This window comes from Salvelinus namaycush, chromosome 23 (assembly GCF_016432855.1).
Source record: "Salvelinus namaycush isolate Seneca chromosome 23, SaNama_1.0, whole genome shotgun sequence".
In the NCBI taxonomy this organism is placed as follows: Eukaryota; Metazoa; Chordata; class Actinopteri; order Salmoniformes; family Salmonidae; genus Salvelinus; species Salvelinus namaycush.
In genome coordinates, this window is record NC_052329.1 from 24844206 (window position 1) to 24871142 (window position 26937).

Consider the following 26937-nt stretch of genomic DNA (forward strand, 5'->3'; position numbering starts at 1 on the left):
CCTGTAAGAGGTAGAGTCGCAAGCTAGTGTGAGGATGTGCTCTTTGAAAGGAGGGAGTAGTGTAACGACCCTGGGTTTATAAGCGCGGAAATCGACTCTGCCGCACGAGCATGCTTTTGCGGCACAGTCGATAGTGCGCCGGACCTCGGGCTAGGGGGTCGAGGGTTCCAGACCTGCTCCCTGCTGTTTCATTACATTGGTGTCAGAAGTGATCGGGCCTTGCATCCACGACAGTGCGTGTGCTTGGCCGGTGAGCGCGTTCCTGTAAGAGGTAGAGTCGCAAGCTAGCGTGAGGATGTGCTCTTTGAAAGGAGGGAGTAGTGTAACGACCCTGGGTTTATAAGCGCGGAAATCGACTCTGCCGCACGAGCATTCTTTTGCGGCACAGTCGATAGCGCGCCGGACCTCGGGCTAGGGGGTCGAGGGTTCGAGACCTGCTCCCTGCTGTTTCATTACAATACATTGAATTTGGTGGGGAAACATCCAACTGGGAGGTGTGGTCATTGTCAGGAGGAGATGGAGACAGTGGAACACATTCTATTTCAGTGCCAGAAATATTGGAGGGAAAGGGAGCAATTGTTATTAGGTTTGAGGAGTAATGAGGTTGAAGAGACAAGATTAAGTGCACTCCTGGGGAAATCTTCAGGGGGATGTAGTATTTAATTATGTATTTCGTTTCCTTAAGGAGATGAGAATATTGGGTAGGATTTAGGCCTTCTCTGGTTCACACTCCAGTCCAGTTGGTGGCGGTAATGCACCTTAAAGTTGGTTGCTAACCGCCATGTAAAATCTCCAAAAGAAGAAGGAGGCAAAGACCTGGCTCTGCTTTCTGCGGTAGCTAGCTAGTTGTTCATGATGATGGAGGAGGAAGAATTGGAATTTGCGGAGGATTTGGAGGCTATTTTGCACCTTACTCCAGAGGTGCAGTTGGCCATCGAGCAGGTAATCGTGTGCTAAGTGGGATAGTTTCTTATCTACAATGAAAATAGTAATCTGTATTCAGGCATGAGCTAGATAGCTAGCTTACCTAATGTTAGCTGTGTTGTTATCCTAGTTAGCTACATTAGGCTTGTTAGCTGTTTTAGGGACCTTTGCTTACAGCTAGATAAGTTATTTTCAATACATGTAAACAGTCATTGTCTCCGAAGTTTTGTATTTCTAGCTAGGTAACGTTAACTGACTAGCTAGCTTTGTCTAACAACAGCACCCTCCCATTTGGTAAAAGCCAGACAGGTTGCCACCCCGGCCTTACTGGCGGTACCTGTCATTGAAACTGACACTAACACGGAACCCAAACCGGCAGCGCGTGTGTGCCATCGTGCATAAATGTATTTTGTCCCCCCCACACCAAACGCGATCACGACACGCAGGTTAAAATATCAAAACAAACTCTGAACCAATTATATTAATTTGGGTACAGTTCGAAAAGCATTAGACATGTATGGCAATTTAGCTAGCAAGCTTGCACTTGCTAGCTAATTTGTCCTATTTAGCTAGCTTGCTGTTGCTAGCTAATTTGTCCTGGGATATAAACATTGAGTTGTTATTTTACCTGAAATGCACAAGGTCATCTACTCCGCCAATTATATTTTACCTGAAATGCACAAGGTCATCTACTCCGCCAATTAATCAACACAAAACTGTCAACCGAATCGTTTCTAGTCATCTCTCCTAGGCTTTTTCTTCTCTTGACTTTATATTGCCCTGAGGCACTGTGCGGTCACCCATAAGTGATGGTTGCGCTTTGGGTGCAGGTGGTGGGAGTTGAACCACCGTTGAAGAGGCCGAATATGGAGCAAGCCCAGGGGAATCAACAAGGCAGGTTTGGGCAGATACCACCCACCCCTGCCGAGAGTGGTCGAGGCAAGATAAGATCGCCTGAATGCTGCTGGTGGGCAGGCGTGCTCTCATGAGAACGGAGTCCAGTTCCATGCCAATGAAGGCGATCCTCTGGGTGGTTGTCAGACGACTCTACTTGTCGTGTACAATAATGCCCAGGCCACTGAGGTGGGTCAGGAGCATGCCTCTGTCTGACAGGACCTGGGTCCTGGTCGGGGCACAAATCAGCCAATCATCCAGGTAATTGAGGATCAACAATCCTCGGGATGTGAGAGGTGCCAGGACAGCGTCCATGCACTTTGTGAAAGTGTGGGATGCCAAGGAGAGGCCGAAGGGAAGAACCATGTATTCGTAAGCCCTCCCTTCGATAGCGAATTGGAGGTACTGCCAATGAGCTGGGTGAACAGGAACATTGAGGTATGCATCCATCAGGTCCAGCGTCACAAACCACTGGTCCCTGGACACGGCCTGCAACACGCGGCTGGGGACAGCATGTGGAACCTTAATACCTTCAAGTACCCATTGAGGTTGCGGAGGTCCAGAATCTGTTGAAACCCTCCGTCTCTTTTTGGGACCACAAAACAAGTGGAGTAGAACCCACTTAGCCGTTCTGATGTCTCAATCATGCGGATGACACCCTTGTCCAGGAGTGAGGAAATCTCCAGCCGCAGTGTTTTCTTCAGGGGGTCGGCCACTGTGGTGACACGAAGGCCCCTGAAGGACGGAGGCCGGAATTGGAGTCGGTACCCCTCGAGCATTGAGGACAACACCCATGGGGACTCACCCATGGGGACTCACACACCTTTGAGACTTGGAGAAGCGGCCAGGGAAGGGTGTGTCAGGGGACCTGCCGGGGCCCACCTCTCCTCTGGCGCCCCGAGCACATGGGTCCCCCAGGCATGTCCCTATGGCGGTGACGGTTGACACCATCACACCTGTCACAAAGGGAAGCCATATGCTCAGCCAAGCCAACAAGGCCATGGAGCAGGGGTCCAACGCCCTGGGAGATTTTATGTTGTGACCTCCTTGGAGGAATAGGAACCCAGTGAGGGATAAACTACCCAGTACCTCTGCAAAAAACATGGAAGAACCGTGTGGGGGAAAAAGGCTGTTGCTTCACCTCACGCTCTGACCCTCCCCGCTGTTGTCCGTTAGCATGAGGCGATGGGGCAGGATAGGGACCCCACCGTCGTTCGGGTGCAGGTGGGTGGTGACGGGCCGTCTGCCTTGGACCCGAGGCCTGAGGAGGTGGCATGAACCGTCTCAGGGTCTCCCGGTCCCCACGAACCTTATCGGTCTGCTCTAGAACGTCAGCCTTGGGGTGAGCAAATGCTCTGGCACCAGGAGGTAACCACCTGCCTCATGGCCCGTCTGTTGGCGCAGGCCACATCCCTCTGGAGCAGGGAAAGCAGGCGAGACACATCTATCACTTCCCGGAGGAGCTCCTATGTGCCCTCTTGCAGCAAGGAAAACAGAGTCTGCAGGTAGGCCTGCAGCAGCATGGCCGTGTTGGTAAGGCGGCCAAGAGAGCAGAGGGACCCATATGTGGCTTTCAAGTCCGCATCAAAGACTCTGCGGGGGTCTTGCATTCAGTCGCGGGTTCCACCCTGGCAGAGGCCCAGATCTCCTGCAATGTCTCGCGGAACTCCGCAGAGATGGGGACAGATGGAGAGTCCTCACTGTCCACCAGTTGATGTCCAGTGCAGTGGCTACCCAAGTGAGTAGGCTCCTCATAGCCTCTCGAGCCGCTGGCGGCTTCTGATGACCTGTCAGCCTGGTAGCCCCACTCACGTGGTAAGCAGTGCCAGCATCGTCCCCCAGGAACAGCCTATCACTGGCCAACAGGGAACAGCTGTCATTGCCATCTAAGCTATCAACCTCCTGACGCAGGGCATGCGCCCTCCGTTCATGGTGGTCCCAGCGGTCTGACTCTGGGCCCAGTAGAGGGACTAACAGCTCGTTGCCGCACCACTCCTGAGGGAGGGAGCTCGTCCCCAGCCAGAGCCCCAGCCTGGCCGACCCACTTGCGCATGGCCTCCAATCGCGCCTGGTCCAGGCGTTCTAAGAACACCGCACAAAACAGGCATCCAGTATGGCTCAAACCCAGGTTGTGCATACACAAGGTATGTGGATCCCCAGGGGGATTCCACCATCACACCTGTCACAAAGGGAAGCCATAAGCTCAGCCAAGCCAACAAGGCCACGGAGCAGGGGTCCGACGCCCTCGGAGAGATGTTGTGAACCGGTTGGAGGTATAGGAACCCGGTGAGGGATAAATTACCCGGTACCTGTGCAAACACAGGGGAAAAACAGGCAGACAAAAAACAACAGTAATCAGGTAATGGATTTGATTTATGTATTTTTGTTTTATGCCAACTGCAATATTACCTAGCCGGTTTAATATCCAAGCAGAAAACAAAAAAGAGCACCATATGATGGAGTAACTCCACCAAGGAACTCCAAAGTAAATGTCTCAACGTAGTGGCAGCCCACCACCATACTCTTACATTCTGCAGGAGAAAGAACAAGAAAACCATGTAGGGGAATTTGCAGAGAACCCGTGCTTATAGCGCGGGGACAGCATGTTAAAGCAATTCACAACACACACAAAACAAGCCAGTCTGCAAGTTGTGTAAGGTAAATACAGTTTGTGGCAGCAAGAGCCACCAATATATTAATGGATGCACACAGAGTCGTAGTGTAACGCTAACGGAACACAAGCACGACAAACCACGGGCGGAAGATACAGATCAACCGCTTGCAGCGAGTGGAGCACTCAAGAGGAGGGGCAAGCCATGTGGCCAGCTGCTCCAGGCTGCAAACTACCAGTGAGTATACTTCCACGCAAGATATTACACTTACCAGTGACTTACCAAGCGAATTTCAAAAAGTTTGTACCTCAAACCATATGGACGTCCGCCGAGAAAATGAAAGAAAACGTGTCGCGGCCATGGCCGTGACACAGGTGTACACGGGAGTAAATCTCTAAATCCTCACCTCGGATGTATCCCTCAACTGTGGAGTGATCCAATATAGTGAAATATAAGCAACATGTTTTTAATGAGCCATATTTATATGCCTTAGGTTTTCCCCAGTCAAGACCCATTGGACAGAGCAGATTTTAATGCTGTGGAATACATCAATACATTGTTTCCTACTGAGCAGGTAAGACTGGAGTTCTTCACAGAAACTAAAGTCCCTTTATATTACACCAAGGCTTTAGTCTTTGATACTTATTTTTTATTTTTTTTATTTCACCTTTATTTAACCAGGTAGGCTAGTTGAGAACATGTTCTCATTTGCAACTGCGATCTGGCCAGGATAAAGCAAAGCAGTTCAACACATACAACAACACAGAGTTACACATGGAATAAACAAACATACAATCAATAATACAGTAGAAAAATCTATATACAATGTGTGCAAATGAGGTAGGATAAGAGAGGTAAGGCAATAAATAGGCCATGGTGGCAAAGTAATTACAATATGGCAATTAAACACTGGAATGGTAGGATGTGCAGAAGATGAATGTGCAAGTTGAGATACTGGGGTGCAAAGGAGCAAGATAAATAAATACAGTAAGCTATATAATTTCATACATATGTTGTTGTTACATGATGATACAAAGTTATAGTCTAGCAGCTGGCTGACACCAAACTCAGTCTTCCTGACTTCAGTCTGGAAAGGGACTTTGATACAGCTACGACCGAAAGTTATTTATTTTCACTAACCCTAAACTTTTTCCTAACATTAACCTAATTATCCTAATCTGCTGCGTTCATTCTGCTAACCTGCTGCGTAAATTATCCTAACCTGCTGCCTAAGTTCTCATAACCTGCTACAAAAAAGTCACTTACGGTCATAGTTGTATTGAAGTGGCGTGTTTACAGGGAATCTCGTCTGGAAAAGCTTCTTGATGTTGTAGGCACGATGCGTCGAATTACCGATTGAGGGGATTCATTTAGCTGCCCTCTGTTGAACCGGGCTATGGCTCCCGAGCACCGACCCCCTTCCAATACAACTGTTGAATTTTCAAATCCAAACAATGAGAGGTACTATTTCTTTATTGTCACAAACACGGGATAGGTGCAGTGAAATGTGTTGTTTTCAACCCCCCCAGGGGAAATCTCCCTGGGGGAAAAACGTTTGGGAGAACAAATCAAAGCTCAAATCAATTTGTGTGAATATGGAACCGACAAACTGACTCCTGTGAACAGACAAGTGCCACAGCTCTCCCTCGCTGTTTTCCACATGAGTCTCGTCAGCCAGGCTAAAAAAGGCCATACAAATGTAAAAATCTGAACCTCAAGCTTCCAGTAAAGCAAGACACAACTTCCTCTTGAATTATGGCTGAACAATCTCTTTTAGCCTCCGGAAGATGCTAAAATCTCTTGAGTAGGTCGCTATGTGTTGAAATAAAGATGCTTTAGTATTTTTAAGTGTCTACTTTTATTTTTTTGCTTGCTCTCCTGACTTTTCAAAAAATTAATTTAAACATGAAAAAAAGTGGGTATGGCCTAGCAAAACAAAGGTCTGATTGACCTAGTAGAAGGTAATAATCATGATGAAATGCCCACTAGATGGTGCTGCCTGCGTACCTTTTGTAACATTAGAAAAGGATCCTTCATCATACAAATCAGTCCATCCAACTTGGTTTTGTGTGAAGAATGGATTTTAGTTAATACATAATCATGATACCCCTGTGTTTCCTCAGTCACTGGCTAATATAGATGATGTGGTCAACAAGATCCGTCTGAAGATTCGGTGAGTGACCTCACTTTGTTATTATTATTATTCTTTTTTTCATGCGTTTAACAGAATATTATTTATTTTGTGTGTGTGTGTGTGTGTGTGTTCAGGTGTCTGGATGACAACATCAGGACGGTGGTGAGAGGCCAGACCAATGTGGGCCAGGATGGCAGACAGGTGAGTGAGGGGACCGTCTGGGATTACTCTTCAGTGTGCTACCTGTTGTTCTTGGATCATTTTCCTGGAAAATACCCCTGACTGTGTAAATACTTAGGTTGTTGGTTGTTATTTATGAGCTAATTTAAGGATTAAGGTGTGTGCATGTGTCAGCACATGTGTGCGTGTTTGGAAGGGTGGTATATATGTGTGTGTGTGTGTGTGTGTTTTGGTATGCTTGGTATGTAGCACTGGGCTCAGTGACAGAGTGCTTTGATAGATGAACAGCAGTAGCAGCTTACTGTGAGACCCAGTAGGGCCTTTTGGTGGAGAGAGAGGCAGCCAGTCAGTCTACACAACCCACAGAGGGTTGACTTTGTGGCTACAAGACTGTAGCATGTTGCTGCTACCTCAGTCTCACACTCTGTACACACCTGCTGTCTCTCACATGCCACTATACACACACACACACACACACACACACACACACACACACACACACACACACACACACACACACACACACTTTATCCATCCAACAGACTGGTTAACTGAGATGTTTTGCAACCTTTTCTCCAGTGTTATTACTCCTAACCCAGACAAATATGTTGGTGCTCCTCTTTCTGTTTCTCTGTCCTCACTAATGCCATGGAGAAGGAGAGGATGAGTCAGAACCATCCCGTTCCCTACTGTTAGAACTACTGTTGTCCTTCAGGGAATGATTCCCCTCCTTTATTCAGGGGTTACATTTGTACCTGTGGTTTGGTGTCCCGCCGTTTCTCGTCTGAGAACGTCGGAAAAAACATTGATGTACTGTAATGCAGATTCTCGCTCTGTCAGGGAACTGTGATTTTGAGGGGAACGTGACACCTGATGGGGGAGCTGTTTCAGTGTGTGTTGCGTGTTTCTGTGATGGTGGTCCGGTCCTGCTCTGTTACCGCTGGATTATCGGAAATGTTCTGGACAGAATCCACTAACCCATGGGGTTGGTAAGCACGAAAGCATGGTACTGTACCGTTGGGTTTCTGGTCTTGTGGTCTCGTAGCCGAGGGCCTCTGAACCATCCACATCTCCCACAGAGCTGAGGGAATCCTTTCTGCAGATGGAGAGGTGTTCATTGCAGCCAGAGATGGAGAGAGCGAGGACACAAAGTTGTTGGGTTGGGTGCACACTTGCCTGGCATGCTAGTTTGGCAGAGTGTGTCCCAAGGTGCCAAATCCACCTACTTAATTGAGCACTCCTAATGACAAAGGGCAAGACGGGGAACAGAGAGTTGACAAAAGATGGAGGAAAGAACGGAGGTAGAGAAGGGCTGGAAAGATTCCCCTTATATTTACTCTGTAGGGGCGGCAGACTGGCAGTGATCATCAGAGCAGGGTGCGGATGGAGATTTCGATGCCCAGGCCTCAGGGGAGGGGTAGATGAAATCGGAATGCCAGGGATATTTGGAGCAGATGGGGGGAATTTGGGTGTATGTATGTGGGTGCATATGAGAGTCCTAGGACTAGGAGGGGGCTCTTTGATGTTGTTGATTATGATGGAATGAATTACACACACACACACTGGAAAATCATTCCATTCAGTCTTCTCTAAGCAGTTCCGACTGGTTTGTTGTTTGCCAGCTCTTTTACTAAGCAGCTGTCAAAAGCAGCTACAAGTGGTCTGGCCAGCCCATCGTCATGGTAACATGGACCAGAAGGCCAAACATGTCTCACTGGTTCACTGCAATTTAAACTGCCTGAATCCCATTTAAGTCAACTCTAGTTGCTTCCATTCCTCCCCATTCTTTTTAGTCTTTACAATCTCACCGTAAACAATTTATAAGTGATGAATAAGTCGCTCTCAGACATACTATTGTTCTCCTGATTATGAAACTTTGCAGACAAAATAAAAAACGAAACTATTTCTTCCCTGAGGAAATTGATTCATTGTTCTCAACAAGCTTATTGTGGCTGCATTGAGTCCGTATGGAACAGTGAGTGGCGGAGGCTCAGTGTTGGAGGGAGGGTGGGGCGTTATAGGAGTGGGAGAGAGGCTCATTAACAAACCAAACATTTGTTATCAATTACATGTAGCCTAGCCATTCATGCCAGAAAATATTAACTGCATTGAGCTTGCATAGCTCAGTCACCATAACCATTATCCAGCTATACACTGTACATTTCCCATGTGCATCAGGTCAGCTGTGGGGCTTTATGGTCGTCAATGAGGCAGCGGATGGGGATCCGGCCGGCTAGCATGTGGATGGGTTATGGTTATTGTGTGTGCATGCGGATGTCTTACGTGTGTTTGTGTGTGTTGCAGACGTCTTACTGTAGCTCCTGGCATCTGGATGTACTTATTAGGAAGACTGAGATGGAATGGGAACCTCCTTGAGAAGCAAACATAACATAAATATTTAATCTAAGTTCAGAAAGGGAAGTTTACGGCTTCAAGTTGGGTTCTCTGCTCTTTCATCTGCTCTGTCTCTCAGTTTTTCATACCATGTACTTTATTGTCCATTTACATGGAATTTCATTTTGTGACCTCAGCATACAAATACACAAACACAACACAAATCAACAATATATTACATGCAGTACGGAAAACTCTCGGTCACTCTCTTCCTCTGTCATTCATCTCTCTCTCTTTCCGTCTCTCATTCTCTGATGTTCATCTCTGTTGATGTGTTGCTGTTGCTATCAGGGTCTTCAGACTATGGGCTCTACTCAGCGTGTGTGTTTTTGATATTGGTTGTTTGGGCCTCAGGCTGTTATGGAATTAGTATTCTGGTGGGTTCTTAAGGTGTTTAAAGGTAGTTTGTCTCTCGGGGCCTGTTTGAATCAAAATGACATCTGGAGGTCGACAGATTATGATTTTTCAACGCCGATCGATTATTGGAGGACTAAAAACAGCCGATGCTGATTTTTATATATGTGTGTGTGTGTGTGTAATAATGACAATTACAACAATACTGAATGAACACTTATTTTAACTTAATATAATACATCAATAAAATCTATTTAGTCTCCAATAAATAATTAATCATGTTCAATTTGGTTTAAATAATGGAAAAACAGTGTTGGAGAAGAAAGTAAAAGTGCAATATGTGCCATGTAAAAAAGCTAACGTTTAAGTTCCTTGCTCAGAACATGAGAACATATGAAAGCTGGGGGTTACTTTTAACATGAGTCTTCAATATTCCCAGTTAAGACGTTTTAGGTTGTAGTTATTATAGGACTATTTCTCTCTACCATTTGTATTTCATATACCTTTGACTATTGGATGTTCTTATAGACACCATAGTATTGCCAGCCTAATCCCGGGAGTTGATAGGCTTGAAGTCATAAACAGCGCTGTGTTTCAAGCATTGTTTAGAGCTGCTGGCAAACGCAGGAAAGTGCTGTTTGAATGAATGCTTACGAGCCTGCTGCTGCCTACCACCGCTCAGTCAGACTGCTCTATCAAATATCAAATCATAGACTTAATTATAATATAAGAAATACGAGCCTTAGGTCATTAATATGGTCAAATCCGGAAACTATCATTTTGAAAACAGAACGTTTATTCTTTCAGTGAAATACGGAACCGTTCCGTATTTTATCGAACGGGTGGCGTCCAAAAGTCTAAATATTGCTGTTACATTGCACAACCTTCGATGTTATGTCATAATTATGTAAAATTCTGGCAAATTAATTACGGTCTTTGTTAGGAAGAAATGGTCTTCACACAGTTCGCAACGAGCCAGGCGGCCCAAACTACTGCATATACCCTGACTCTGCTTGCACTGAACGCAAGAGAAGGGACACAATTTCCCTAGTTAATATTGCCTTCTAACATGAATTTCATTTAACTAAATATGCAGTTTAAAAAAATATATACTTGTGTATTGATTTTAAGAAAGGCATTGATGTTTATGGTTAGGTACATTTGTGCAATGACAGTGCTTTTTTCCCGAATGCGCTTGGTAAATCATCACCCGTTTGGCGATGTAGGCTGTGATTCGATAAATTAACAGGCACCGCATTGATTATTTGCAACGCAGGACAAGCTAGTTAAACTAGTAATATTATCAACCATGTGTAGTTAACTAGTGATTATGTTAAGATTTGATTGTTTTGTATAAGATACATTTAATGCTAGCTAGTAACTTACCTTGGCTCCTTGCTGCACTCGCGAAACAGGTAGTCAGCCTGCCACGCAGTCTCCTCGTGGAGTGCAATGTATTCAGTGTCCAAAAATGCCGATTACGATTGTTATGAGAACTTGAAATCGGCCCTAATTAATCGGCCATTCCGATTAATCGGTCGACTTCTAATGACATCCTCCCTTCCTCTGAGGTAATCACAGATCTGAGAGGGTTGGATTGGTGAAAGCAGTTACTGTAGAGACCTTGCTTTCACTTATTCAATCAGGTATAGATCAATCAATGGTAAGCTCAAGGAAGTGAGGCATTTTGTAAAGTATTCTAAGTATGTTGATGGTCCTGGCCAGTGGCAACCCTCAACAGGTCATGACCAACCAAGGTTCTCAGCTTCCTGCCCCTGACTTTCCTAGCTTTTTCCTGGTAACAAACTACATGGTTACTATTTATCAGAGCCTGCCCTGCATGCCCGCTGGTTTAACTGAGGGGTCTACCACTGCGTGTGTGTATGTCCCCACATACAGAGAGTCTGGCTGTGTGACCCTGTCATCATGCTAAACCTCTAAGCAGAATAGATGCTGCTTCCTGCAGAGACAAAAAGGAATCCATTGCTGTCAACAAGCAGATTGTGTGTGAGGAAGAGAGTGTGTGTGTTTTCCCTGTCCGTCTACTTTTGAAGAGCCTTGTAAAAGTGGTACATTCCTTAGGCAGCTGGTGCCGGCTGTTAGGATTCCATCTTTGTGAGGAGAGGAGAGCCCCCCCCACCCACCCACCCACACAGACAGACACACCCCACATTGGGCCAGTGTTAGGCCAGTTACCCCCAATTACTCTGGCATCAGATGGCAGTGCCAAAGCCCAACTCAGACCATCAAAGCCCAGCTGCGTGGCGTAAAATAGAAATATTAGATGGCAATTAGTTTACTTCTCTGTGAAAGAAGCCCCACTCTGTTCCCCACCCCAGTTGTTCCAAGAATTTGTGGCCAAACACTAGTCAATAGGATAACATTTTTAGAGGATTGGAGAGACTGTACATCTTTTGACCAGAGTTGCACTTTATTTGACATTTTGCTTGACACCCCTCTCTGAGCAATGCGATAACGCATGTCATGAGCAGGTCCTCTGGCTAGCCAGTCAGTCAGTCTATAACATGGGTTTTTGGGGTTCAAATACATGGCTATGGGGTTGGGAATGGGTAGTAGGATATCTCTCTGTGTGCAGCTGCTGGCAGGAGAGGGAGACCGCTCTTCTTACCTACTGGAATGTGAGAGCAAACTGTGGGAGAGGTTTCTCATCCCCACGCCGTTCCTTCTGGTTTCTCATCACGCTATTTTGTTTGGTTTTCCATTCCCCTGCTGGGGTGCCTATAAATACAACCTGACAAGGAAGAGAGGAGAATAGCATGACTCCAGAATGTCCCTGGTTCTTCCTACTAAACAAAGATGGGGTTGATTAGCCTGTAATCTTGAAACCTAGAGCCAAATTCTTACGTGAACACTAGCCTCTGGCCTGCTGTAAGGAGAGACTAAATAGCCTGGTCCCAGGTCTATTGTGCTGTCTTGCCAACTCCTATGGCCATTGTCACGCCAAACAGATCTAGTACCAGGCTAAGGGACGATAGAGAAGTTGAAAAGAATCCCTCTTTGCATTAGTTGCTAGATGTCAGCTACATCCCACTGTGTCTGAAGAGATGTCTGCCAGAAAGTAAACTTGTTTAGAGAGTCCTGGTACCTAAATTACCTCTTTCAACCCTGTCTCTCTCTCCTTTCTCTCCTTTCTCTCCCTCCCAGGCACTGGAGGAGGCTCAGGTAGCCATCGGCCAGCTCTTTGGCAAAATCAAAGACATTAAGGACAAGGCTGAGAAATCTGAACAAATGGTGAGTAAACAAACAAAACACAGCCAGACTCCCCCACAGGAGCCATCTTGTTTACCCTGTCTAAAGCTTCAGGGTGTCCCTGTTTGTGTGACTCAGGGTGCCCCCTGGGGACTCTGACATTCAATGTAGTGTTTTTATAAGTGGAGTTAAACCTCCTGCTGTGTGTGGGTTGGTTCTTCCTCTCCTTGTGGGGACCTAAATTCAATTTTAAGCATAGGGGTTAGGTTTACAATTGGGGTTAGAATTATGGTTAGGGTAAGGGGTTAGGCGTTAGGTTTTGGATTAGGGCTACAGGTTAAGGTTAGGGAAAATGATTTTGAATGGAAATTAATTTTAGGCCCCACGAGGATAGAAGAACAAAGTGTGTATGTGGGGGGGGGTCACAGGAAGGCTGCTGGGCTGGGTGGGTGGAGAGGGAACAATGGAGAGGAACCCCTCCCTCAATGGGTATGTTGTAGCAATTATGTCTCAACTCACAGATGTCTTATTACTCTTTCTCTTTCATCTCCTCGCCTCGCCCCCTCTCTCTCTGCTCCTCGCCCCCTCTCTCTCTGCTCCTTTCCTTCTATCCCCTCCTCGCCCCCCCTCTCTCGCTGCTCTTCGCACCCCCTCTCTCGCCGCTCCTTGCCACCCTCTCCTCACTCTTCTACCGCTTCCTCCACCCCTCCCTCTATCTCTTAGGTCAAGGAGATAACGCGGGACATCAAACAGCTGGACCATGCTAAGCGTCACCTGACCACCTCCATCACCACCCTCAACCACCTGCACATGCTGGCCGGTGGCGTGGACTCTCTAGAGTGGGTACTCACCGTGCCACCTATGGGCGTGGAGGGGAGTGCCAACGGTGGGCTGCGACCCATAGTTTGAAAAGCACCGATCTAGAAGTTACATAGGGATGACTCCAAAGTTAAATATTTGTGGGCGACTCAGACTTTCTTGTTATACATGCATTGATGTCAATGGAAGATTTGTGAAAATGTAGCTCTATGTGCATCTCAAGTTAGGAGTTGGCACATAAAAAGGAATACTAAAGATCATTGGAAACCATTGTGCACTGTTACTGCCTCAAGGCAAGGTGCTGGGTCTGTCTTAGTTTGGCACATATACGATTGACTAGATGTTGAAGTGGCTGCTCGTATGTGTAGCCACTATCCAGAACTCCAAGCTAGAACTGTCAGTGATGTGTTCTATGTGTGTCCCAGGGCAATGACGAGGAAGAGGCAGTATGGAGAGGTGGCTAACCTGCTACAGGGTGTAGTCAACGTCCTGGAGCACTTCCACAAATACATGGGCATCCCTCAAATCAGACAGCTCTCAGAGAGGTAACCATACACGCACACGCATGTACGCACACACCCCTGCACATGCACACACACGGGCAACACATTCTCTTTCTGAACTGACAGCCAGCCCAGGCCAGGCCTGTTGAGCCCAGAGGAATTCTGTTGTGCTCATCAGTTAGACCCTGTTTTATATTTACTGAGGAGAGGAGGCTGCAGGCTGCTGAAATACACAGGAAGGAGATGCACTGAATAGGAACTCCTTTATGCAGACATTTTCCACTGAGGGCTTGGGCTGTGCTTTCCTCTGGCTGGGTGTGTTTGAGAGAGTGTCCTTGTGTGTGCGGGCCAGAGGAAAAGTGTGTTTGAGAGAGGGAGAGTGTTTCTTTGTGTATGTGCTCTTGTTTGTGTGATTGAAAGAGTAGGCCTTTGTCCTCTCTCTTCTTTCCCCTCCACAGGAACAGTTCTGGGGTGTGTTAAGCACTAGTCCAGACCCCATACCATCACTACAGAGTAAGGTCTGTGTTCAGCCCTCAACCCAGCTAGTCCCTATGTCCCTCTGGCTGGGGGAGCTAGCTATGCTATCTGCTCTGTTTGCCTTGGAGTGGATGATAAAAACATGAATTTAGGAGAGTAAGGAAGTGTGTTTGTGTGTGTGTGGGAGGTGTCGTTGAATGTTTGTTGTTTTTTCCCCCACAAACTTATGTTTATCCAGAGTTGTGTGTCCAATGTCCATCAAAGCCACCCACACACTCTTACCACCACTGTTTTGTTATCTGGAAAAGGGTAAATGGAAAATACTGAGTCTTCAGAAGAAATTGACAAACTAATGGTGGGATGACCAGACAGAGGGACAGCTGGAGCATTAGTCTGACTGGTTGTCAGGGGCATCTGCAGGGCACTGCCCACCCTGTGGCATGGTATCCATCTTGTTTACTCTGGAAGGTTCTTCTTGTTGCTCTAAGATTGGACTCTGAATGCCCCACCAGATTCACTCTTCACATTTGGCCAGATGTTCTGGTTCCCACCATGGAACTATGTGCTGTACTGTGTAACCCAATAAACTCTTCTGGAATTTGTCTGTCCCAATGAGTAAACAAAACCACTGGCCAAGTCATGCCAGTTTTGCCACTGCCTTAAACCAGTCAGTCACAACTTACCAGTGGGTCACACCCAACCTAGTTACCATTTGGGAAACCGTTTAATGATGAAAATATCTACAGTTATGCTACACCAGCTCTAAACTCAGCTCCAGCTTTCACGACGGCAATGTTTTCTCAATGTTTCTCCACTGTTTGTGTCATCCACAGGGTGAAAGTGGCCCAAAGCGAGCTGGGGACTCAGATCCTGGCAGACTTTGAAGAGGCCTTCCCCGCTCAGGGGTCAAAGGTGAATGCCTTGTGTGATATATCTGCGTCATAAAACAATTGTATGTGTGACTATACATTATCTGTTTAATGTATATTATAATTGTATGTGTGTTAACCCAAGGTATTTTGTGTACTCTATATCCCCAGAGAGCAGGGGGGCCCAGTAACGTTCTGAGGGATGCCTGTCTCGTGGCCAACGTCTTGGACCCTCGCATCAAACAGGAGATCATCAAGAAGTTCATCAGACAGCACCTCTCTGAGTACATGGTGCTCTTCCAGGAGAACCAGGATGTAAGTTTCAGTTTATTGTACTGCTAAGCATTAAAGTGGAACTGACAGCATTTTAGCAACATTAAATATTATTAAAATCTGTTCATATACACTCCCAGGAATATGATATGATTCTGACAATCGAGAATTTGAATGTGGCCGTTTACATAAATTCATAGAATGTTTGGGAGTTATGTATAGTAAGGCATTTGTGAAAATTCTATATCAATATAGAGTGGCAAAGCGGCTGTGCGTTTGGACAATTAATAGACACTGCAGTAAATAAAATCTAATAAAAACATCGGCCCCTGTCCAGGACCGGAGTCTATGCAGACCGGTGCGCCATAGCCAATCAGAGCTACATTAGGCCTATATGCAAAAAAGCTATTTGCCACAAGGGCCTGCCATCATACACATCAAACTGGACTGTGTGTTTACAGGCAGTAGCAACAGTGCGACTTTAGATCATTAGAACGCATTCACCAAAAGCCACAAAATACACTTGAATGGATTTCTGCGAATGTGTAAATACCACTTGGGAGTCCTCTTACATCTGGCAACTTCACAGTCCTATTCATCAAACAACCACGAAAAGGTAGGCTATCTATACCTCAGTTGCCTATGCACATCAACAACAACAAGACCCAAAAACGAATGCTAGACAGAGCGAGATGAGCTAAAAATCTAACAAGGGAACATTAGGTAAACCCTCTCAAACATTTTAGGTTGTTGGCCATCAAAATTGCACTGATAAACGATGGTGAATAGTACCCTGCTCGTCGTTCTGCAGCTTGTCTGCCAATGCATGCTTGTCCTAACTCAATTTTGACAAGTAAATGTGAACTTGCCTGCCTGCCCATTAGATCGATGCCAAATTCATTTGATTGACAACTAAGAGATATGCTAACTGTAGATAAGTCGTTCAAGTTCAGCATAGCTAGCTAGCAAAGTGATTCACATTTCTTGCTAGCTAACCAAATGACACCTGTATCTATAGCTGTAGCCACCGAAAAACGATATGAGGGAAAAAGTCAATCACTCACCCTCTTATCCAATGACATGACATCCTCCCTGCAGTCAGCTAGCTAGCTAACGTTAGCCTCTGTGTTTTTAGCGTGCTAAATAAATAGCTAGCTACATAAATAGATATGCTAGCCCAGTGGTGTCAAACTCTATCAGCGCACGGGCCATATTTAAAAAGCACAATCTATTCGCGTGCCAGACATAGCCTATTTGTTTACACACAAAAAATGTGCAACTGCAACCCGACTAGGCAATTATTTTATTTGAAAAAAATACGTCCCTTTTATAATGTCCAATTATGTACACCGGATGCTGTATATAGCATTAAAACAAAAGATAATATAAATATTTGTCCAGCCTTTGCTGCTGTGCTTGCAGATGTGCATAATATGGTGCGAACCTAATCAAAAAGTATTTAATAACTCCAAATAACAAAATTCTTAGCTATAGGTTGTAACATTTCAACTGAAAACGTATTTAAAAATGTTTTGCACTGCATGGATCACCGGTGCTGTTGAATGCAGCATTGCTATATGGTGCACTCAAAATGTATTGTACTGTAGTTGAGTAGCCAGCCTAGGCTACTTCTCAAATGTTGCTGAATTCACTGATGCCAGCGCATCAGGCTGTAATTTCATAAAGTAGATGACTCAACTGTTATACTCGCTTGTGTGTCCTATTCGTTCCGCGGGCCTTGTTTGACACATGCGCTAGCCTATTAGCCACGTTATGACTGACTTGTTATCATTGCTCTTGCTAGTTTGATTGTATTGACATTCCCAGCCTTAGTTCAGTCGTCCGTTTATGTTCTAAATATTTAGTTATTGAAACTGAAGCGGTGCGACCCAAATGGGTGGAGGCAGCAAACAATGTACCAGGCCAGCTGTGATTTACAACCTGAGCAATATTTTTTGGAGTACCAAGAAATGTATTGGTGAATTATATTGAACTGCAACAATGCACGTCATGGAATTAAAGTAAAATATAACCTATTTTTAAAACCTCTTATAAATTTGGTTTTGAAGCATAAACTGGGTATTTTTTTTTTTTTACTGATATGATTGTTTCACATCTGCGAAGTAGTTAAAACGCTGTCTGTTTGACTTTAAACTAAGGCAGCCATTTTGGGTCCATTACACAAGGGATTTTCAGTAGGTACAAATGGGGATAATGAACACAAAAATATATTTTAGTTTGTGGTCCAAACACAAACTAGTATTTCTTCCTTTGTAGATCATGTGAATCATCATTGAGATGTACATTGACTGATCTTAAATAATGCTAGTGTTGTAACAGTGTGTCTGTGGACCCTCCACCTGAAAGTGTGTTTGTCCACTGACCCGACTCAGGTAGCTTGGCTGGATAAGATTGACCGGCGCTATGCCTGGATTAAGCGTCAGCTGGTGGACTATGAGGAGAAGTACGGACGCATGTTCCCTGAAGAGTGGTGTATGACTGAACGCATCGCTGTGGAGTTCTGCCACATCACCAGGTACACACACACACACCCTGTGCTGGAAACTGTTGACAGCCAGTGCCTCACTGTCATCACATTCTATCAACTGTTGTAATAGTTGTGCTCCTATCATCCGAACACTATTCAGTATACAGTTGATTTAGTCTTTGTTAGCCTACATGAGCACTGACCTGCTATCACAATCATTCATGCTGCAATGTGACATGTTGACAACCCTATGTGTCTGTGTGTCATCCAGGACAGAGCTGGCCAAAGTGATGCGGACGCGGGCCAAAGAGATCGAGGTCAAGCTGCTTCTGTTTGCCATTCAGAGGACCACCAACTTCGAGGGGCTGCTCGCCAAGCGCTTCTCTGGGTGCACCCTCACTGACGGGCCCGGGGTTAGACACACACACACACACACACACACACACACACACACACACACACACACACACACACACACACACACACACACACACAATCATTATCTTCGGGCCATCATTGCTGACTGTAGTGTTGTTTTCAGGTGAAGAAGCCGGAGACACCACTGGAGTCCACCAACCCTTTCCTGGAGGACGAGATTGGAGAGGATGGGTCAGAGATGGAGGAGGATCTGGATAGGGTAAGACATGTTTGAGATGGCCCTGTCTGAAAATCGACCTTGATAGGTATAGGCTGACCTACTGAGGTAATTTCCTGTGTCATGGTGACTCATGATGGGAATATCTCTAGAAGGATCTCGATAGGACCTTTTACGGGATGACTTTGGAAAGAAAATACTCATCCCCAAGAGAGAAATCATGAGTGGTAATTACATCTTACATTGTTGACCACTTTCCGCTCCCCAGCCCAAGAAGCACAAGGCTCCTGACAACCCCTTCCATGGCATCATTTCCAAGTGCTTCGAGTCTCACCTCTATGTCTACATCGAGTCTCAGGACAAGTGAGTTGTGTGTGATGTAGTGTGTGAGTGATGTAAAGATCTGGCACAGATTTGTGTGCCCAGAACTTTTCCTTTCTCCCTCATCAGCCACCCCCCTGTCGTTCCCTCTCTTGTTTCTGTTTCTTTCTGTTTCTCTCTGCTGGGGCTGAAAACGGTTCCTATGAGCTGCATGACCACAGACGCTGAGAAAGAGGGATTGAAAAGTGGTGCTGCAGCAGATCGTTCTTCTCCTTCTCTTCCTCCCTCTCTTCCTTTTTTTCTCTCCCACTCTCTATTTCTCTCTCTCTCTTTCCTCTCCCTCACCTCCTTCCACCCTCCCCCCTCAGACGTGGGGTCTCCCCAGAAACAAGGCACTTATCTGGGGCTTGTCGGTCTCGCGGCAAACCCTAGTATTGGACCTCTGGAGCATTTAGTGTTTGTCAGTCTGACTGGGACTTACATTATCTGGTTATGGCTTCCTTTCACAACAGACATGGCCAGACGATTCTACATTAGGCGTTTCCAAAGCAGCTTGTCTCAATGGAATACAACAGGAGAGAGAATAGTGACCTGATTGTTCATACAAAGTGGATTTAGTTTTTTGTCCTTGGCTTCATTTTACAGTAACAGTGGGGTAAAGTACTTGACCATAACAGCCGTTTAGACATTGATATCAAAGTACAGTGAAGACAGCCGCAATTGAGGGAGAATCTCATACCCTGTCTGTCTCTCTTCCATTTTATCATCACTGAACTGTGTGTGGCAGGTTGGCGTTTGTCATGAATCTTGCTCTGGAGGCAGCTCTGCAGAGTGGTCACTTGCTGGCACAGCCACAAAGCCATAACATCTGATTTTTAAACCTATCCCTAACTACACTGCTAACCCTAATGCTAAACCTTAAATTAAGACCAAAAAGCTAATTTTTGTTTTCATGAATATTTATGGTGAAGCCAATTTTGAATTTCCAGCTGGCCCATCTAGTGTAAATCGCTCAGTTCTGCCTCCAGGGCAAAATTCATGGCAATAAACGTCAACCTGCGTGTGTGTGCTGGTATCTGGGGCTCATCACTGAACTGTGTGTGTTACTGTTCTCAGGAACCTGGGGGAGATGATTGACCGTTTTGTGTCAGACTTCCGGGCGCAGGGCCCCCCCAAGGTGGGCACGGAGGACGGTGGAGCGGTGCTGCCCAGCTGTGCTGACCTGTTTGTCTACTATAAGAAGTGCATGGTGCAGTGCTCTCAGCTCAGCACAGGGGAACCTATGATTGCCTTCACCACCATCTTCCAGAAGTACCTCAGAGAGTATGCCTGGAAGATACTGTCTGGAAACCTGCCCAAGTAATTTATTACAGCCTAGCCTAATGATGATCAGATTTATTTGTGTGATGTAGGTCTAGTAATTATTTAGTAAGTGCTTTTTATTCATGCTGCTCACATACTGTATTGGGCCCTAGAACCAGGGTTGCAGTACTTCCCAGTACGGGTTCTGGAAGACCACTGTGTACTGTGGTTTTCATTCAAACCATTTTTTGGGTGGTTTCTGGCTTTGCTAGGGAAAATATTCTAACACAAGTGGAACTATGACAACCAGTATAAACTGTGGCCTGCTAGGAGCTGGACTGGGACAAATGCTTCTGTCAAAGCAAGGTAAAAATTCTGACGGATGATATATGCTGTCATTTGCTTCAATTCCCTTTTGATGAAGGAATCTGCCAAAGTTAGTTTGTTCATTCAGAAGAGTGATCCGTCATTCTCCGGGGTTTGTTTGATAGTCTGGGTTTGCATGTCATGTGGTGATGGAGATGTTTACATCGCGGTGAGGACTAATACTTCATGAGCGAAAACATCTTTGGCTCGCTGGCCACATTATAAGACCTATTATTCACTGTGGTTGATAGACATGCACACACACAGACCTCTTGTGTGGTGTGTATTGGTTTGTGGAGTTTTAAAGGGGGCCCTTTGGGGGTTGGAGCTGTGTTGTGGTTTTCCCAGAAATCTCGGCTGTGGCGTTTATTAATGAGAGGGGGGTGTTTTAGTCATGGTAACCATGCCCGTCTGTGTATGTCTCTTGCTGTCTCAATTATACAAAACTTGCTTTGAATTATAACCTGTAACTAGAGACAGAAATTTCTCCTTGTCAGTTCACACTAGGTTTATGAGCTCCCTTTAGAGCTCATGTGAGCAGACTTCTGTCCCTAATTCACGAGAGAACTATTGACTCTTTTTCTCAATCTCTCTCTCACACACTCTCTGTCTCTCAGGACTAGCAGTAACAGTGGAGGACTGACCATCAAGAGTCTACTGCAGGAGAAGGAGGGTTCGGAGGCAGCTAAGTTCACTGTAGAGGAGCTGTGTCTCATCTGTAGCATCCTCAGTACTGCAGAGTACTGTCTGGCCACAACACAGCAGGTTAGAACACACACACACACACTCAAACGGGCCTAGACTTCATGTTAAACTATTCTGTATCTGTCAGTTGGAGGAGAAGCTGAAGGAGAAGGTGGATAAGACCCTGGTGGAGAGAATCAACCTGACTGGAGAGATGGACACCTTCAGCAAGTACGCACCAAATCCTAGGAGCAACTTCTGCCAACTCAAAATGAACAATAGTTTGAGATAAAGTGGAATAATTGGATGTGAAGTCCCATGACGGTAAACTCTGTCTCTCTCTGTGTCTATCAGTGTGATCTCCAACAGTATCCAGTTGCTTGTTCAGGACCTGGATGCTGCCTGTGACCCTGCTCTCACTGCCATGAGCAAGGTGTGACACACACTGCATTCGTCTCCTCCTTACACTGTCATGTTCTATTTTCACTTTCAACCATTCCCTCACTGTCCCTCTTGGTCTCCTTCCCTCTAGATGCCATGGCAGAGCGTAGAGCATGTAGGTGACCAGAGTCCCTATGTGACGTCAGTCATCATGCACATCAAACAGAACGTCCCCATCATCAGAGATAACCTGGCCTCCACACGAAAATACTTCACCCAGTTCTGCATCAAGTTCACCAAGTGAGTTACTTCCCTCTTCACTGTTCGTCAATGTGTGTGAGGAAGACTTGGTACTCCCATTGACAAGACAATTGATTCTGAGATTTTAAAGACATTTTCAGAAATGCTAAATTCTATATTGTTTTCAATTAATTTATATTCCATCTTGTCTTTTTTTCCCCTCAGCTCTTTCATTCCTAAATTCATCAACCACTTGTTCAGGTGTAAGACTATCAGCATGGTGGGGGCTGAACAGGTAAACATACTTACCCTTTTATTTCATTAGCCTTTACCTAAGTAGAATTATGCTTACGGTCTCCGAAACGATACAAACTTTTTGACAATTGTTTGTTTGCTACCTGTAGCTGATAATTCAGCTAGTTTTATTGGTAACTTTTAGTTTTTTTTCTTCTGCTTTGTTCTACAGCTCCTCCTGGACACCCACTCCCTGAAGACAGTGTTGTTGGATCTGCCCTCTATAGGGTCTCAGGTGGTCCGCAAGGCCCCAGCCAGCTACACCAAGATAGTCGTGAAGGGGATGACCCGCGCTGAGATGATCCTCAAGGTGAGCCCTGTGACACTAAAGCATAATTTAGAGTCTACAGACGCCGAGACGCGTTAGTCCGACGTCCCATTGTGACAGATACATGGCTCTAAGACCACCAGCTGTGCGAGACGCACAGCACCTCCCCAAAATTCCCAACCAACGCAGCTCCTCTATTATTTGAATGTGTTGACCGTTGAAGTTGCATAAGCCGCACTGAGAATTCTAAAAGTATGAAAGCCAATGGTCCAATGTTCTAGAACACTGCTGCGTGTATATGTACACGTTTTAGACACTGATAGGTGCTTAACACTACCATGCAACAATGTTTCTCTTCAACCATGCTACAACATTTCTGTACAACTACGCAACAAAGTTTCACTACAGCCACTTCTATCTAATCCTACCACTTAATTGACCCTAAAGCCTAACCTTAACCCACGCCTCAAGGTTAATCCTAACCAGTAACCTCTACCCTTTAAATACACTGGCTTGGTTAAACATGACTATAGCCACTGTTCATTCCTGTGTTTTGGCATTAAATAATAAGACTAAATACAGGCTATTGTCTTAAGTTTTGTGCAGTTTGACCTCTGAGCCAAGTATGAACATTGTCTGACTTGACCAGATTATCGATTTAAGTTTTATTTTCATTGAATAACTGCTTGTTTACAGGCTAATTCTTTCTTTTTAACCCGACTAAGGAAAGAGTTTTATGCCGAAGTTCCCAGTAGAAGGCCACCTCACATTAGGTACCTGAGGAATAGGAACTGAGCTGTACCCCTGGATTTTAATGAGAGAGACAGGAGAGGAAGGCAGGCTTTAAAACACATATACGGACGTGCACGCACACACACACACACAGCGTGTCGGCCAGCTGAAGCCAAGAGAGGTGTGAATGGTTAGGGAATGCAGGCATCCGCGTATACTCACGCAAGCAAACACACACACACACACTTTTGGGAATGCTCACACGCATCAGACACATGTATCCATGGCTTGTCTCTTCTACAGAGTAAATACAGTCTGATTGGTTGACCTTGCCCCAGGGTTAACCAATAGAATGCAGAAAGACAATGGCACACACCGGTCTTCTCAGACAAACCCCACCCTGCCCTAGAGCCTATCCCCTCACCCTGCCCTAGTCCAGTTACATCTGCCCCCAAGGCTTGTGACCCGATCCCAGAGGAAATTTCCCTCACTTGTCACACACACACACACACACGCTTAACTGCCTGCCTTAATGGAATGCAGCCTCGATGTCTGTCTAATGGGCTGTTTTAATGGTCAGCCTTGGACCTGCTCTAATGGTCAGACTGATCTGTTTTATTGGTCAGCCTGGAACCTGCTCTAATCATGCTACCTACATCAGCCACAGCCATCAGAGCCATTAGGACCTATTTTAATCTATTCTGAGCACAACCAATAGGACTACTGAAGATGCAAGCATAGCCTCATCTCCCTTTCTGTGTTTCTTGTCAAGATTATATATCAGATTATTTTATACAAATCAACTTCTAGTTACCAGATATTCAGTATATGTGGCCCTTCTTTTCTGCTTGTACGATAAACATGCCAATCCACAAAGCAATAATTTGCCCTGAATTACACATCTTGCTTCACACATTTCATCTATCAGCCGTTACAGACAGCGCTTCAAAATGTCCACCCGCTCGCCCATAGTGCTTTGCAACAACTTCAGACATTCACAACTGGTAAGTGGCCTCCTCAGTGTCGTCACCCGGGATGTGTATGGATGATTCCACATGTGAAACACACAAGGCTGTTAGTCCATAGAGGAATGTCTTGACTATGTTTACATACAGTAATGGGCGGCAGACGAAGGGGAATGTGTGGAAGGCCTTGAACAGTCATACAAGATTTGTAGAGTTGTTCTCTTCAAACTTTTTTATTTCACCTTTATTTAACCAGGTAGGCCAGTTGAGAACAAGTTCTCATTTACAATTGCGACCTGACCAAGATAAAGCAAAGCAGTACGACAAAAACAACAACACAGAGTTACACATAAACAAACGTACAGTCAATAACACAATAGAAAAATCTATGCACAGTGTGTGCAAATGTAGAAGAGTAGGGAGGTAAGGCAATAAATAGGCCATAGAGGCAAAATAATTACAATTTAACATTAACACTGGAGTGATAGATGTGCAGATGATGATGTGCAAGTAGAGATACTGGGGTGCAAAAGAGCAACAAACAAAAAAATAACAATATGGCGATGAGGTGGTTGGGTGTGCTATTTACAGATGGGCTGTGTACAGGTGCAGTGATCTGTGAGCTGCTCTGACAGCTGATGCTTAAAGTTAGTGAGGGAGATATGAGTCTCCAGCTTCAGTGATTTTTGCAATTCATTTTCAGTCATCGGCAGCAGAGAACTGGAAGGAAAGGCGGCCAAATTAGGTGTTGGCTTTGGGGATAACCAGTGAAATATACGTGCTGGAGCGGGTGGGTGTTGCTATGGTGACCAGTGAGCTGAGATAAGGCGGGGCTTTACCGAGCAAAGACTTATAGATGACCTGGAGCCAGTGGGTTTGGCAACGAATATGTAGCGAGGGCCAGCCAACGAGAGCATACAGGTCGCAGTGGTGGATAGTATATATCCAAAACGGATGGCACTGTGATGGACTACATCGAATTTGCTGAGTAGAGTGTTGGAGGCTATTTTGTAAATGACATCGCCGAAGTCAAGGATCGGTAGGATAGTCAGTTTTACTAGGGTATGTTTGGCAGCATGAGTGAAGGAGGCTTTGTTGCGAAATAGGAAGCTGATTCTAGATTTAATTTTGTATTGGAGATGCTTAATGTGAGTCTGGAAGGAGAGATGAGCATTTCAGCCTGGTGAGCAAGTGCCTCTGGGAATTGTTTCCATGTTGGGCCAGGCAGGGCCTACAGATGCTGAAAGTCCAGAGAAATTAATCGGCTGTGTCCCAAATGTTACCCCATTTCCTATTTACATTTAAGTCATTTAGCAGACGCTCTTATCCAGAGCGACTTACAAATTGGTGCATTCACCTTATGACATCCAGTGGAACAGCCACTTTACAATAGTGCATCTAAATCTTTTAAGGGGGGGGGGGGGGGGGGGGGGTCAGAAGGATTACTTTATCCTATCCTAGGTATTCCTTAAAGAGGTGGGGATTCAGGTGTCTCCGGAAGGTGGTGATTGACTCCGCTGTCCTGGCGTCGTGAGGGAGTTTGTTCCACCATTGGGGTGCCAGAGCGGCGAACAGTTTTGACTGGGCTGAGCGGGAACTGTACTTCCTCAGTGGTAGGGAGGCGAGCAGGCCAGAGGTGGATGAACGCAGTGCCCTTGTTTGGGTGTAGGGCCTGATCAGAGCCTGAAGGTACTGAGGTGCCGTTCCCCTCACAGCTCCGTAGGCAAGCACCATGGTCTTGTAGCGGATGCGAGCTTCAATTGGAAGCCAGTGGAGAGAGCGGAGGAGCGGGGTGACGTGAGAGAACTTGGGAAGGTTGAACACCAGACGGGCTGCGGCGTTCTGGATGAGTTGTAGGGGTTTAATGGCACAGGCAGGGAGCCCAGCCAACAGCGAGTTGCAGTAATCCAGACGGGAGATGACAAGTGCCTGGATTAGGACCTGCGCCGCTTCCTGTGTGAGGCAGGGTCGTACTCTGCGGATGTTGTAGAGCATGAACCTACAGGAACGGGCCACCGCCTTGATGTTATTTGAGAACGACAGGGTGTTGTCCAGGATCACGCCAAGGTTCTTAGCGCTCTGGGAGGAGGACACAATGGAGTTGTCAACCGTGATGGCGAGATCATGGAACGGGCAGTCCTTCCCCGGGAGGAAGAGCAGCTCCGTCTTGCCGAGGTTCAGCTTGAGGTGGTGATCCGTCATCCACACTGATATGTCTGCCAGACATGCAGAGATGCGATTCGCCACCTGGTCATCAGAAGGGGGAAAGGAGAAGATTAATTGTGTGTCGTCTGCATAGCAATGATAGGAGAGACCATGTGAGGTTATGACAGAGCCAAGTGACTTGGTGTATAGCGAGAATAGGAGAGGGCCTAGAACAGAGCCCTGGGGGACACCAGTGGTGAGAGCACGTGGTGAGGAGACAGATTCTCGCCACGCCACCTGGTAGGAGCGACCTGTCAGGTAGGACGCAATCCAGGCGTGGGCCGCGCCGGAGATGCCCAACTCGGAGAGGGTGGAGAGGAGGATCTGATGGTTCACAGTATCGAAGGCAGCCGATAGGTCTAGAAGGATGAGAGCAGAGGAGAGAGAGTTAGCTTTAGCAGTGCGGAGCGCCTCCGTGATACAGAGAAGAGCAGTCTCAGTTGAATGACTAGT

The 26937-nt window shown here is 46.0% G+C and overlaps 1 protein-coding gene across 2 annotated transcripts in view; it reads left to right on the forward strand.

The window, feature by feature from the left end:
- Positions 1-809: 809 nt before the first annotated feature.
- LOC120018228 (vacuolar protein sorting-associated protein 53 homolog) overlaps positions 810-26937 on the forward strand; it is a 32809-nt gene continuing 6681 nt past the window's right edge. The window contains exons 1-20 of one of the 2 annotated variants that reach the window (XM_038961305.1): positions 810-942; positions 4924-5004; positions 6554-6603; positions 6699-6765; positions 12658-12744; positions 13426-13541; positions 13947-14066; positions 15335-15413; positions 15542-15685; positions 18037-18179; positions 18403-18544; positions 18673-18768; positions 18995-19089; positions 20164-20406; positions 21333-21480; positions 21548-21630; positions 21754-21832; positions 21932-22080; positions 22246-22315; positions 22487-22624. In XM_038961305.1, the coding sequence (XP_038817233.1) occupies positions 853-942; positions 4924-5004; positions 6554-6603; positions 6699-6765; positions 12658-12744; positions 13426-13541; positions 13947-14066; positions 15335-15413; positions 15542-15685; positions 18037-18179; positions 18403-18544; positions 18673-18768; positions 18995-19089; positions 20164-20406; positions 21333-21480; positions 21548-21630; positions 21754-21832; positions 21932-22080; positions 22246-22315; positions 22487-22624 (2220 nt within the window). In that variant the 5' untranslated portion in view covers positions 810-852. The remainder of the gene's footprint in view (positions 943-4923; positions 5005-6553; positions 6604-6698; positions 6766-12657; positions 12745-13425; positions 13542-13946; positions 14067-15334; positions 15414-15541; positions 15686-18036; positions 18180-18402; positions 18545-18672; positions 18769-18994; positions 19090-20163; positions 20407-21332; positions 21481-21547; positions 21631-21753; positions 21833-21931; positions 22081-22245; positions 22316-22486; positions 22625-26937) is intronic. The other variant, XM_038961306.1, reaches the window with a different exon arrangement.